Source organism: Tachypleus tridentatus, chromosome 12, assembly GCF_004210375.1.
Source record: "Tachypleus tridentatus isolate NWPU-2018 chromosome 12, ASM421037v1, whole genome shotgun sequence".
Classification (NCBI taxonomy): domain Eukaryota; kingdom Metazoa; phylum Arthropoda; class Merostomata; order Xiphosura; family Limulidae; genus Tachypleus; species Tachypleus tridentatus.
In genome coordinates this window covers 102644537-102659630 of record NC_134836.1, presented here as the reverse complement: position 1 = coordinate 102659630, position 15094 = coordinate 102644537, and the positions used below count along the sequence as shown (strand labels likewise).

At 35.0% G+C, this 15094-nt stretch overlaps 1 protein-coding gene across 2 annotated transcripts in view; it reads right to left on the bottom strand.

Annotated features, from left to right (window-relative positions):
- LOC143234186 (serine/threonine-protein kinase OSR1-like) overlaps positions 1 to 13583 on the bottom strand; it is a 70476-nt gene extending 56893 nt beyond the window's left edge. Inside the window, exon 1 of one of the 2 annotated variants that reach the window (XM_076471346.1) lies at positions 13007 to 13583. In XM_076471346.1, coding sequence (XP_076327461.1) covers positions 13007 to 13125 — 119 coding nt within the window. In that variant the 5' untranslated portion in view covers positions 13126 to 13583. The remainder of the gene's footprint in view (positions 1 to 13006) is intronic. The other variant, XM_076471345.1, reaches the window with a different exon arrangement.
- Positions 13584 to 15094: the final 1511 nt, after the last annotated feature.

Sequence of the window (15094 nt, the reverse complement as noted above, 5' to 3'; positions counted from 1 at the left end):
CACCTTTTCTTGATTTGACTTTCTTGCCTCAATACATCTGTAACATTAAAACTTCCTATATTACTATAGCTAGCTAGGTTACGTATTATCGAGGCCCGGCATGGCCAGGTGGTTAAGGTACTCCATTCGTTATTCGAGGGTCGCGGGTTCGAATCCCATTCACACCAAACATGCTCGCCCTTTCAGCGTTACAATGTGACGGTCAGTCCCACTATTCTTTGGTGAAAGAGTAGCCCAAGAGTTGACAATGAGTGGTGATGACTAGTTGCCTTTCCTCTAGTCTTACACTGCTAAATTAGGGAGGGCTAGTGCAGATAGCCCTTATGTAGCTTTACGCGAAACAAACTAATTTAATTACTAATAGCGGTAAAAGCATCGAGGGACTCGACATGGCCAGGTGGTTAAGGTGATCGACTCGTAATCCGAGGGTCCAGGATTCGAATCCCCGTCACACCAAACATGCTCACCCTTTCAGCCATGGGGGCGTTATAATATGACGTTCAATCCAACTATTCGTTGGTAAAAGAGTAGCCCAAGAGTTGGCAGTGAGTGGTGATGACTATCACTCTAGTTTTACACTCTTAAATTAGGGACGACTAGCGCAGATAGCCCTCGAGTAGCTTTGCGCGAAATTCAAACCAAACGTTTTACAGATAATTAAACCAATGGGCACGCATCTCCTGCCTGGATAAACATTACACAAACTACAAACAATACAAAATTCAATCTTAACTTCATCCTATAAAGTACCACGTAGTACTTCACTCACATTAATTCACAAACATAGAAAGAATATCTGTAAGACTCTTGCATAATGCACTAAAGTATTTTAATAAGAATTGGCATAAAAATGACTTAATGTGTGATATTGACATATGCTACGTACATGATGAACATAGTCCTAAGCACCTCTCTCCTATGAATATATATTTAAGAAATATAAATCAAGCTGGCCACCATGCACTAGACACTTAAAACTAGTTTTATTTTATTGTATCTTACTTTATTTTTATTTATTTTGTTGTAATTATTATTAGTAGTGGTACTTCATATATATGAAAAAAAAGATTATGAATATACAAGTGAAGAAGAAACACAAGAAAACAAATAGAAAAATTGAAAAAAAACAACTTTTCAAGATTATACATGGACATTGCCCTGAAACGGGCCTGAGTACGGTGTAATACTCTACCCAATAACACACCGTAAAGAATAGATGACATCAAAGTTAGGAATGGAGGAAGAGGTCTCATGCACCTGACCCTCCTGGGTATTCAAAACAAAACAAAACATATCCAAATACTCACACAAAAGAAGCGAAGCCCCCTATGGACGTCGGGGGGTAGTGACCCTTTTTACACCCGCGAAATATATCACGTAACCTTCCTTACGTTAACAATATGTTTGTGACACCAGGTACTAAAATGTTCAAAATTTATGAAAACCTGACAGTAAATTATATGGATATTCCTGTTTGGATGAAAACAATTCATGAAATGGCTTCTGAGGAGGTGGAAGATATCGGTGCTGGCGGTTGTCTCGTGGGATCAGTCATATAAATCATACTGCGCAGTATAGTAGTCGCTTTGTCAGTTCAATAAATATTACTATCTAAAAAGAACCTAATACTTTTTCTTCCTATTCCTAAGTAAAAATTTTCTGTTTCAACCGTCTGATTGTTTAAACTTGTATGAAACTGACAAAATGAAATAAAGTTCTATTTTACTCAAGTTTAAATGATCCTCTGCTGACAGCCGTTCGGTGGGTTAAGGGTAAGTTTATGAACTTACAGTGATAAAATTCGGGATATGCTTTCCCGCAGTGGACACAGCAAATAGCTTAATGTGACTTTGCTATAAAATCAAACAAACAATAAAATTCACTCACCAAAAACAATAGTTATACTTATGGAGGTATATTCGAATCTGAACAACAAACCAACAGCAATTTAAATATTAACCATATGACTTTATTACGACAGTAATTTACCACTGACAGTCAATCGCAGTTTTGGAAAAAAAAACAAAAAAACTTTGCTGAATGGAAACAAATTATATCCAGTTTTGATATTTCTGTAATTTAATACACAATTCCTTATCTAATAGCCCATTCAAACGTTAATTATACAAGGTAACTTTCAAAGTTGCTCACAAACAGTGGTTTAATTATGCCCCTGCAACTGCAGAGAGGCCCAAGACAAAATGAAGCCCGAATGAGCCAGAATCATAATTACAATTATAGAGAAGCAAATATAAGGGACCTAATTATTTTCATGAGCTCTCATGTTTTGTGGTTACGCCACTTTTCACAAACACCATTAATTATTTACTTCATCACGATAGAAACCAACAATGACTCAATATGTGACTTTATGAAAACAAATAAAATACAGAAAGCCTTTGGATAAGGATATTTGGATGTTAGGTATAGGTTAATGTCCCGTTTCTTGTCAACAGAAAGAGTATAATGACTTCAGAGAGAACCTATTAAAACTAGCTACGTCATCATGAGAATTTTTTAGAGTATCTGACCAGTGCTAGGCTATTTTGTATTTGTTGTTCACTGTATGATTATTCGGTATGACGTCAGTTATGCAATAAAGAATTCTTCAGCTGTAGTGCTGCTTGTCACGTAGAACTTTCAGCAACTTTAATTGTAAAAAAAAAAATCATTTATTTCTATAATTCATGTCTTCATAATTGAATACTTAAAGCAACCTGTCGTGATGTTACTGATTTACAACGTGGAACATCAGTAAATATGGCCCGGTATGGACAGGTGGGTTAAGGCACTCGACTCGTAATCCGAGGGTCGCGGGTTTGAATCCCCTTCACACCAAACATGCTCCTCCTTTTCACCCGTGGGGATGTTATAATGTGATAGTCAATCCCATTATTCGTCGGTAAAAGAGCAGCCCAAGAACTAGAAATGAGTGGTGATGATTGTCTGTCCTCCCTTTAGTCTTACAATGCTAAATTAGGGACGGCTAGCGCAGATAGCCCTCGTGTAGCTTCACACGGAATTAAAAAACAAACAAACAATCAGTAAATTATAGTACTTGCCATAAGACATTAATATTAGGCCTATAGGTATTTTATGAATTAGAAGAGTATATGATAATATTCTAACCAGACACTATATTTCTTATGTCCATTTCCGACTTTTTAAGAATTATTAAGGAACGAATTAAAAAAAGTTGTTTAAAAATGTAATAAGCTCATTGTAAAAGGCATACACACCATAACCACTAAATCACGTACAATTACTCTTTTAACAGAAAAATTTAAGGGGAGAATAAATTAAAAAGCTGGTATTGATCTAAATTTTGAATAAAATGGTGATTAAAATAAATCGAATGTAATAGTATTTATAAAGTTTTATTTATTTTTATGAAATTATACGAAACAAGTTTATTATATATAAAAGTTAAAAATAATATGTGATCAGTGTTTCTAGATTTTTCAGGGGGTCAGACCCCTGGCTATACATCTACCCTATTCAGGCTTTTTATTGGTTTAATACTCTATTATACGGTTTCCCTTCATAATTAATAAATCAAGAAGCTAAAACGGACAATTTTACATTATTTTCTGCAGCATGTGTGTTTGTGTTTTTCTTATAGCAAAGCCATAAAGGGCTATCTGCTCAGCCCACCGAGGGAATCGAACCCCTGATTTTAGCGTTGTAAATCCGGAGACATACCGCTGTACTAGCGGGGGGCTTTCCGCAGCAAATGAGTAAAATGACCAGAGCATGCATAAAACTTTACCAAAATTCTATCTTTCCCAGAAGATCGAAAAAAGCATAGGCTTCGGGAAGACAATGAATGTATGTGTGTGTTTAAAGAGCGGTTTGTTTTTTAATTTCGCGCAAAGCTACTCGAGGGCTATCTGTGCTAGCCGTTCCTAATTTAGCAGTGTAAGACAAGAGGAAAGGCAGCTAGTCATCACTATCCATCGCCAACTCTTTGGCTACTCTTTCACCAAGGAATACTGGGATTGACAGTCACATTATAACGCCACCGTGACTGAAAGGGCGAGCATGTTTGGTGCGACTGGAATTCGAACCCACAAGCCTTGGATAACAAGTTGAGAGCCTTAACATGGCCAGGTGGTTTAAAGATAGAAAGAAATATTGAAATGTTTAATGGTTCAAACTTCACGACTTCAAATTGTCCTTTTTTAAATATGAGTTGATTCTGATCTCCAGGTGAACATGTGGTAAATCTAGGGACATGTAATACTAAAATCAGAAATTCCATTTCTCGTGGTGGACAGACGCAGAGTAGCATAGTAGATTATCACTCAGTAAACAGCACCAACGTTAAGTTGATCTTAAAATAGTGTACCTTATAAAATGTTTACACTGCATGGAGCCACTCGTATAATAAACCTACTCTATTAACTACGGGGCTAATTTTTGTCACAAATGTTAGTCCATTTTAATTTCATTTTAACTCTCAGAGTTTAATGCTATTACTTTAATTACTCAGTATTACTTTATCTTTGAAAAAACTAACAGCGTGATTGCTTACTGTGAATATTTTTTCTTATTGAAAGCAACAGTATAATAATAGAAATATGTTGCTTTGCTATACAGTTGGCATCTCGTAGGTTTATTTTCTGAAGGTTATTGCACTTTAACTCCTTGAAACTCAGAAGCAACAGCAACCATTTGAACAATAAAACCGATAAATAAAACTGACTGGTGGTTAAAAGGATGTTTACAGTAAGATCTGTGCTAAGTGGTTAGGGCGCTTGACTCGTAATGTGAGGGTCGCGGGTTCGACTCTCCATCATACTAAACGTGTTCGCTCTTTCAGATGTAGGGATGTTATAATGTGACGGTCAAACCAATTATTCGTGGGTAAAAGAGTAGCTCAAGAACTGGAGGTGAGTGGTGATGACTAGCTGCTTTCCCTCCAGTTTGCTAAATTAGAAAAGGCTAGCGCAGATAGTCTTTGTGTAGCTTTGCGCGAAATTCAAAACAAACAACACGACCTCCTTAAAATAATAAACCCACTACGCGAAAGATAGCAACGTAAGAAGGTTGTGACCTTCTGAAAAGTCGTTTGTTACGGTTACTAACACTGTGTTTATGCTATGTAGTTTCGTTTTTCCTATCTACTGTTTTTTTCTGAATATGCTTTCATTTTTGTTTTCCAAAAGTTGTAGTGCATACTGGTGGGATTTACACATTTTGATACAAAAGCTTGGGTAAACGACCTTTACACTCTAGATATATATATTATTTTTAAACCAACGTTTCGTCTTTACAATTGAAAATGTGGCAAAGGCGAAATGATGGTTAAAATTTATATATATATATATATACACATCTGGAGTGTAAAAATCGTTGTTTTTTCTCTAAACTTTTTTGCTAAAATGAATGTGCTTTTACTGAAAACAAAAACCTTTGGTATTTTGAAAATTAAAAGGGTGGGTTTGGAAAACAGAAAACTTCATACAATTCAGTGTGATTTTTTTAAATAATGTTTTTTATTATAATGTAGGATCCAGTGTTATGTAATAGATATAACACAAACTACACGAATATCAGGGTTTTGCTCAAATAGGTACAAATGTAAACGTGTTTTCAGAACATTGGAACTGACGTAAATATGCTTTGTCAAGAATGTTACATATAGGAGAGGAGTTCGAACAAACCCGCTATTATTGTGATGCAAAACGTTATGCTTATAGAGTTATAAAGCAGCTGCTTATGGTATTTAACATTTTCTAGATAGTTTAAATTCTTATGATAAAGGATTAACCTTTTTTTTTGGCTTGAAATAGCCGCATGCAATGGCTGCTGATTTCACTTTGTAAGTGGATTCCTGAAGCAGTATTGCTGTTGTCAGGTTTTGCAAGCCTGATTATTTACATTAGGTTTCTGTGACTTGGAATTTATTGACGATAAATGTCAACATGAAACAAACATCAACACAGTCGATTTGTTTTATAATAATATATTGAAATAAGTCAAACGTATACACGATTGTTTGTTGAATTTTCATTGAATGTTTGTGGATTTTATGTGAACAGCCATGCAATTATTGAAGCTATATATCATGTAAAAATTGCTTCCAAATTTCATCTTATAGCACCTAATGTTTACACTTTTCTGGGGGAGGATCATGCCCTGAGATCCCAGAGCATTAGTTTGCTTTGCATGCTGATCTACTTAGCACAATACATTCTGCTTGAGAGCTTCACATAAAACTAGTTTATTTAAGTTTTCCCAGCTATTTATATTACTAGTTAACTGGCTAGGACTCTTTAAAATTAGGTCTATGAAAGGCTCAGCATGGTCAGGTGGTTAAGGCACACGACTCGTAATCCGTGGGTCACAGGTTCGAATCCTCGTCGCACCCGCCATTGGGTCGTTATAATGTGACGGTCAATCCCACTAAAGAGTAGCCCAAGAGTTGGCGGTAGGTGATGCAGACTAGCTGCCTTCCCTCTAGACTTACACTGCTAAATTAGGGATGGCTATCATAGATAACCCTCATATATCTTTGCGCGAAATTCAAACCAAACAAAAGGTATATGAAAATCCAGATTATGTTGAAATATTGAAGCAACTTTAATAATAAATATGAAATAGTCATTTCAATTGCACACCTAGAATGCGGGAGAATTGTGTGGTGTATTTCTTGATAAATATACAGTATTTTTACCAGTTTTCAATTTTGCAGATTTTTATTGATTACCATTGGTAAAATAGACGTATTCTCAACATATGTCTATCACCCATATGATTTCGTCTTTGCCATACGATACCTTTGGTTTGTTTTGATTCGGATTTTCTTTGTGAATATTGTGTGAATTGTTATTAAATTAAAAGTAATGTATACAGTTTTTAAAAGTATACTAAAGTTACTACTATATTTGCTGGTTGTGTATGGTCCAGCATGGCCAGGTGGTTAGGGCGCTCGACTGGCAATCCGAGGGGCGCGGGTTTAAATCCCCCTTGCACCAGACATGATCGCCCTTTCAGCCGGAGGGGCGTTATAATGTGACGGTTAATCCAACTATTTGTTGGTAAAAGAGTAGCCCAAGTGTTGGCGGTAGGTGGTGATGATTAGCAGCCTTCCTTTTAGTCTTACACTGTTAAATTAGGGACGGCTGGCGCAAATAGCCCTCGTGCAGCTTTGCGCAAAATTAGAAAACAAACAAACAAACACAGAATGGCGCTAAGTTTTTCATGTACAAACTTATAATTCATTGCTCCCTCGTCTCTTAACTGATTTCAGAACGATTTACAGTTTGGTTCAGGAGGTCAAACCCTTTCAACTGACGTATTTGACCATGCACAAGCTCTTATAGATTAATTTACTCTAATCCTGCCGAAAATAATTTCAATTTGAGGGCAGACTGGTAAAAATTTTGATGAGTAACAAAATTGAGTCAGAAATATTCGCGTCTCACTTTTGGTATTGCTTGGAACACAAAAATATAGCTAATGAAAAAGAAAAGAAAGAAAAAAGATCTCACAGATTAATGTACTCTAATCCTGGCTAAAATAATTTCAAGTGCTGTGGCTATTGAGGATTCCCTGTTGTTTATCTTGTTTGCTTGCTTTTCTGAGCTCAACTATGGGCAAAAGATAACTTGATATAGTAGTTAACTTCATACGTTATGATGATAATAAGGATACCTAGTATCTTGCTGTTACATTTTTCATTTCATATATGATATAGGGGTTGGCTCCCTAAAGGCACTGACTGAATAGTATACAAAGCATTAAGTATGTAGATATTACAGTCATCTAATGTTCGTCTGTTATTGGCTTGCAATTCCGGTTTCATCCTCTACTTAAAATTCTTGGAGGAACACAATATATATGTAAGAAAGCTAACTTTAAGGGATAACAATAACATCCCTTAACACTAAAATTATGATGTTTTTAGCTTATGTAAAATATGAAAGAAAGAAATTATCCTTTCGATACCCCTACGAATTTTGCAGTACTTTATTTAATATTCTAAAAAAGATTTGATTGCAATATACTCAGTCGTTTTTGTTGTAGTCTGGCAATAATAATAAGACAATTAGAAAGTAACCATTATAAGCGGATATTCCTTTCCTTGCAAGTCAAACACGCTTAAATTTTCGTTGATGTTTATAGCCTTAGTAGTTAACAGTAAAGGTCTTAAAGTGTTGTTTGATGCGCACCTTTATTGTTTAAGGTGCTTCTAGCCCGAACATTCTATTAGGGTTTTGTTCAGTTACTTGTGATCCCTGTTTTGAACCGCCATCATGGTTCATGATACAGTCACTATAGAATATAAATGATCATACATACTTTAACTCAAGTCCAAGGATTTATCACATCACATAAATTTAAAACTATATTTCTTATCTCTGAATTTCCTCAAACTGTGTACTAACTTTTTTCTTAAATTATCCTTCTGCTTTAGCTCCCTAGTGGCACAGCAGGAGCGTAGATTTTTTACACCCGATGGGAGGGATGATTTTTACAACCACTTATGTGGACTGTTTAATTTGCAAATTAGTAATCTCTGACTACATGAACCTGAAAGCTGTAAACATGCAGTCACAGAGTGATCTTATTGCCACGATAGTTGCATGTAAACTTAGGCCAACTGACTGATACTTACGAACTATCGCTTAGATCGAAAAGCTTAGACGTTCGCGTCGCTCTAAACATGCTCGCCTTCCCAGCCGTGGGGGTGTATAATGTGACGGTCAATCCCACTATTCGTTGGTAAAAGAGTAGCCCAAGAGTTGGCGGTGGGTGGTGATGACTAGCTGCCTTCCCTCTAGTCTTACACTGCTAAATTAGGGACGGCTATCACAGATAGCCCTCGAGTAGCTTTGTGCGAAATTCCAAAACAAACAAACAAACGAACGAAAAGCTTAGAAGCACGCCTATATTAAAGATGTACATTTTGGCTACTGAAAAAGCATACATCTAGGCCTAATTATGTAATTCGATTGGTAAGAACACGAGAATCACAAGAACAAACACACAATTTGTAGGCTTGTGATGCGATAAAACGATTCAACAGACCAAACTGTAGGGGGGATGATTGTATGCACCATACCCCCACCTAAAATGAAGGAGGGGATGTATACCACCCATTCCCCCAGGATCTACGCCCGTGTGACACAGCGGCATATCTGCGGACTCGCACCGTTAGAAACCGGATTTCGATACACGTGGTGAGCTGTGCACTGATAGCCCATTGTGTAGTTTTGTGCTTAATTCTAAACAAACAAACCGTCTGCTTTAAAGAGTTATAAGCCTTTGGTTAGTTCCACATATAACCACTTCCCATTTCTATTTCAAGTCTGGACATTGACCAAACTTTCTTCAGCATGATGGTCTTCAAGTGCATTGTTGATTTGACCAGATCTATTAATAACTACATATTCACGCAGGCTGTGCTATTTTTATGTGGATATTTAACTGGAACTTGACACATGCGAAATGAGATGTAAGTTTCTATGTTTTTCTATAATTTATAGTAAGTTAAAGTTATAAAATTTAATTAATACGGTACTTGTTTTAGTCATTTATAGTATAAACTAGATTGCTATATATTATTAAATATCTTAACTAGTAATAACCATATCAGCCAGAATGGTTATTAGAAACACATTGTAGTTTACCTGTTACTTATAATTACGACCTCTGTGTTTGGCTTTCTTTTTGTAAACACTGAATAGTTGCAGTTGAATTAAATTTAACGTTAATTTAAATTATTATTTTGTGTCTACGTATTTTTATATAGATTACAAGTGCTTATTTTATAAAGAAAAACAATACGACTCTCCTCAAGTTCCATTGCTTATACAGGTCAAGTACAAAAATCAGTCTTCAATATACTGGTGTTCTTTAAAAGCGACTGCTTGACTTATTTTCCACAATAAATTTACTTTTCTTCTGGACTCGAGTAAACACACGCTATACTGCTGTATATGTTCTTACTTTGTATAGTAAATGTAAATGTTTTATAAATACAAAACAAAAACAGGATGTTACCACAAGAACCTGGCCTGCATCATTGCTTTTGAATTCAAGGACGGTGTTTGTGCGATGTTCAAATACGCTTGAAAGTCACATGTGTTTTGTTCATCCGTCAATGAAACAAGTTTCGGCAACGCCTACGTGTGAACACTCTTTGTTTGTTCTTTTCACCTTTATTTACTGATTTATTAAAAGGTATTTCTGACGTAGATTTAAATGAACGTGTACATATTTTAATATAACTGTAAGCTATACACATACACGCAGATGGAACATACATTACAAAGGAAAACATCTCAGTCGGCCAGGACAAAACATCCTAGTGAAATTGAATGCATAAAATTCTTTGTTTTTTAACTTCACGCAAAGGCTATCTGCGTTAGCCGTCCCTAATTTAGTAGGGGTAAGACGAGAGGGAAGGCAGCTCATCATCACCATCCACTCTTAGGTTACTCTTTTACCAACGAATAGTGGGATGGACCGTAACATTATAACGCCCTCACGGCCGGAAGGGCGAGCATATTTGGTGCGACCGGGATTTGAACTCGCGAACCATAGATTACGAGTCACGCGCCTTAACTACCACGCCATGCCGGGCCATGGGTGAAATAAAATAATACTTATGAGGTCAACAATATTTCCATACGATAAGTCACTCTTAAAGTGAACGAACAGGCATAAAACGGAAATAAATTACTTTATTGGATTATGAGATATGTCTTGTTTTTGTTTTGGAATTTCGCACAAAGCTACTCGAGGGCTATCTGTGCTAGCCGTCCCTAATTTAGCAGTGTAAGACTAGAGGGAAGGCAGCTAGTCATCACCACCCTCCGCCAACTCTTGGGCTACTCTTTTACCAACGAATAGTGGGATTGACCGTCACATTATACGCCCTCTCGGTTGGGATGAGATATGTCAAACGAAACATAACACTTATGCAAAAAAAAAAAAAAACCATTTAACAAATTGAAAAGAAGAACAGTTATACATGATTTTAATTGTTTCTTTTATTTAAAAAAATAACATGTTTGTTTTACTTAAAATTTGCCTCGGGGAGGATGGTTAAAAAAACAAACAGACTGTGATATAATACACTTGCTCATAGTAAATAACAAAATAAAAATAATTCCACAATACTCCCGTGGTTACACTGACACGACATCTTGAATATGTTAAAGTAGTGATTATTTTGTGAGAAAATATTTAAATTATTGAAATACTTAATTTATTTCGTTATACTCGCCAGATATTAAAAACTTTAATTTTATATTTGACTGCCAGCAAGTTAAATATTCAACTTCATGTTTTCAAACACAAAAAACAAATCTTTTAGCATCTGCAGTTGAAAATAATTCAGTTTTTTCAAGTTAAGCACAGTATATTTTAACTTGAAAACACAAGCGTATGTAATATCTTTGTTCGTTTGTTTATGTAGTAAAATCCCCCAAAATGGACAAGTAAATGAGAAAAACCGCAATGTTATTTTTCAACTTTAACTTTTATTATTTCTTTTACAAAATATTAACGACACATAACTACCACTGTATTGACGACGTGTAATTACAATCGTATTGACGATGTATAACAGTGTTAACGACGTATTATTATAACTGTATTAACGATGTATAATTATAACTGTATTAACGATGTATAATTATAACTATATTGACAACGTATAATAGTATTAACGACATTTTATTACACATCGTTAATAGTTGTAATTATACGTCGTTAATACAGTTATAATTATACGTCGTTAACACTGTTAGTCAATACGGTTGTAATAAACTGTATAACTGTATTAACGATGCATATAACTGTTAACGACGTATAATTATAACTGTATTAACGTCGTTAATTATAACAGTATTATACGTCGTCAATACGGTTGTAATAAAACTGTATAACTGTATTAACGATGCATAATTATAACTGTATTAACGACGTATAATTATAACTGTATTAACGATGTATAATTATAACAGTATTAACGATGCATAATTTTAACTGTATTAAATAATTAGAACTATATTGACGACGTATAACAGTGTTCACGACGTATAATTATAACTGTATTAACAACATATAATTACAACTGTATTAACGACGTATACAGTGTTAACGACGTACAATTATAACTGTATCAACGATGTATAATTGTAACTATATTGACAACGTATAATAGTGTTGACGACGTATAATTATAACAGTATTGACGACATATAATTATAACTACGTCTTGTATGTAACTTTTCTTTCAAAGCATTTTACAGATTTAAACGTTTGTCACTTATTTTATATCGTTTGTTTCTGATATAGTTACAAATGATTACATAAAAACACGTCAATAGGAAAATAAATTACAAAACTTTCTGCGTTTGAAATCACTGTTTAACTTATTTCGCATATAATACATAAAAAACACGATAGAATAAACCTAACGATTCAATGAGTACTTGAACAGTAATGTTACATGTACGCGTTGATGGAGAAACTTGAAAATATAATACAAATATTCAGAAAAAAACACTACACAGTTTCACTGATTTTTACAGTATACATGTATATTAACTATTTTCAATTATATTGTGTGTTTTACTTAAATTTTCTCATTTATTTTCCCAATATAAACAAGTTGTTATTGTTTTTTTCTTTCTGGATTTATTTTAATATAAAATATTAGCTGACGACTCTTTTTATTTTAACCAACTACTTCGTAAAAAATATATCATTATGTATTAGCCTTGAAGTAATTTGTTTTTAACGCTGTTAAATGTTTTGCTAAGAACCCAAAGGCTTTGAAGTTATGCAGCTACGAATTTAACTTATAGAATAAATTATTCTAAACAACATTCATATATACGTTGATGTTTATAACCTTTGGGTGTTCATTTTTCTATTAGTTCTGGATAATAGCTCGAGTGAGGGCACCAAGAGCACCATAATGATGGTGCCAGAGGAGGATGATACAGAGTTTATCAACGAAAACGAATATTTTAAATTTACTTACCTATATTTGGGAGAATTTGACGAAACAGAGTCAGTTGTATCATCCTCATCATCTAAGTCACTGTCAGGGTTAGGGAGTTGGACATTGCAACGCACGTGATGAACTAACGCGTTTCCCATGGTTATTGTTCAGGTTCTGTAGTATCAAGAAGCAACTTGGAAACTAGCAGACATTATAATGCAGTCTATTAACAAAACGAAAAAGTTACCAGAGCAATTACCACCACATTTCCTTACGGACAAAGCAGGTGATGATATTTGAAATGAAAGGTGTCTGAGATGTCGTAGCTCTCCGAGTGTGACCTGAGCCTCAATGTGCTATTTGCTCTTCCAACATGTACTATCAATAACGATCAGGCAAAGCCGTGAAAAATAATGACACAGCAATTAACAGGGAGCAGGTGCTTTATCATGAGGTACAAAATTAAGATATGCTATCTCAGCAGTGCGCGTCGCACTTTTATAAGTCACAGTCTCATACTATCGTGACGTTTTCGCGGTAGAGTCTGAATCGAATGTTGTAAATCTTGACTGCTTCAAATCAGAATTAAATATCCACCATCTTCATCGAGGTTACGCAAACCATGAAGCAGACATGCTCCGATGTTGCAAGTAACCTGTGCTCTGTCATTATAATACTTCGTAACGAGAAACAGCTGCCATTAACACAATACTTGATAACTTTTATATCACCTGTGCTCAAATGATGGACCGTTTTACCCTAATGTATAGGGTACAGCAAAAATGAATACACAGTTGTTTCCTTTAGAAAATAGATTTTTTTTTTTGATATTAATGTGAAACAAAATAACCGATTTGAATTTTCTTGTTGGTGTTATATTTTCTTGTAACAATTGTACAATACCATCATAGCCTCCCAGTGGCACAGCGGTATGTCTGCTGACTCCCACCGCTAGAAACTGGGTTTCGATACCCGTGGTTGGCAGAGCACAGATAGCCCATGTAGCTTCATGCTTAATCCTAAACACACAAACAAACAAATACTATCGAAAGTCAAGTATCCAACTGTACCAACCATAAAGTGTTCTCTGTATAATAACTTTAGCCTCGCTCTGTATACAGAATAATATGCCACGTATAATGTAGATTAGAATCATTGGGTTAAGTTATTATGTGAAAAACATCAACGTAAGGGTAAACGTGGCCAAAAAAATACGTCGCTTTATACCTTCGGTTTTAGAGGTGTTTGAACCGGAGGTGTTGTAGCACCCCCACTTTTACATTCTGGACTTGCTCCCTTGATTTAAGTTCTTTTAGGAACACAGTAACTTATGCTTTCAATCTCTCATTGTACAATCTCTATGTCTAGCCAAGAACCACAATTTGTAACTCCTTCCTATACCAATGGTTTACGTAACAATATCATATAAACTAAAATATCAAAAAAAAATCCAAAACTACTTAGGGCCAAGAGAACAGCCTAATCATTGCCAAACACTGATTTATTGCTGTGCAATTAAATTTCCACATCAACTCACCTGCTAGGCACCTAAAGTAACCTTTATAACAAACTGAAATTTATGACATATAATTTTTATACGAAGTGTGTCAGTGTATATATAACTATATGTACTTCCGCAGGGTCCCCGAAAGTGTTCTATTTCAAGAGTAAATAAAACCAAAATATTTTTATTTCTTGCTTTTGAAGTTCATATGTCATACTATGCTGTAGCCTACAGAGTTTATAATTTTTCTCGCTATTCATGACATGCTCAAGTTTTATTGACGTCACAACAGTACAAATTGCAATGTTAAGTGTCCTTTAGGTGAGATTACTTTAGTGTCTACTGACAAACTGACAGATAAAACACTACTGTATACTGGTACGAGTGGTTAAAATAGGTGGTTTCTCCAAATGGCTTTCAGCCTCCAAAACAAGCATTGTTTATACATCCTTTCCGGTAGATACTAAAGATTTGTTAACAGAGATTGTTCGAGCGAAATTCTGTATTGCCAAAAATATCACTTTGCATTGTTTCATACAAACTTTTGAAAATCTCGATTGTGACAATGAAGTTCAAATTAAAATAGTAGTAAATTATCTGATTTTTCTTTCCAATATACAACC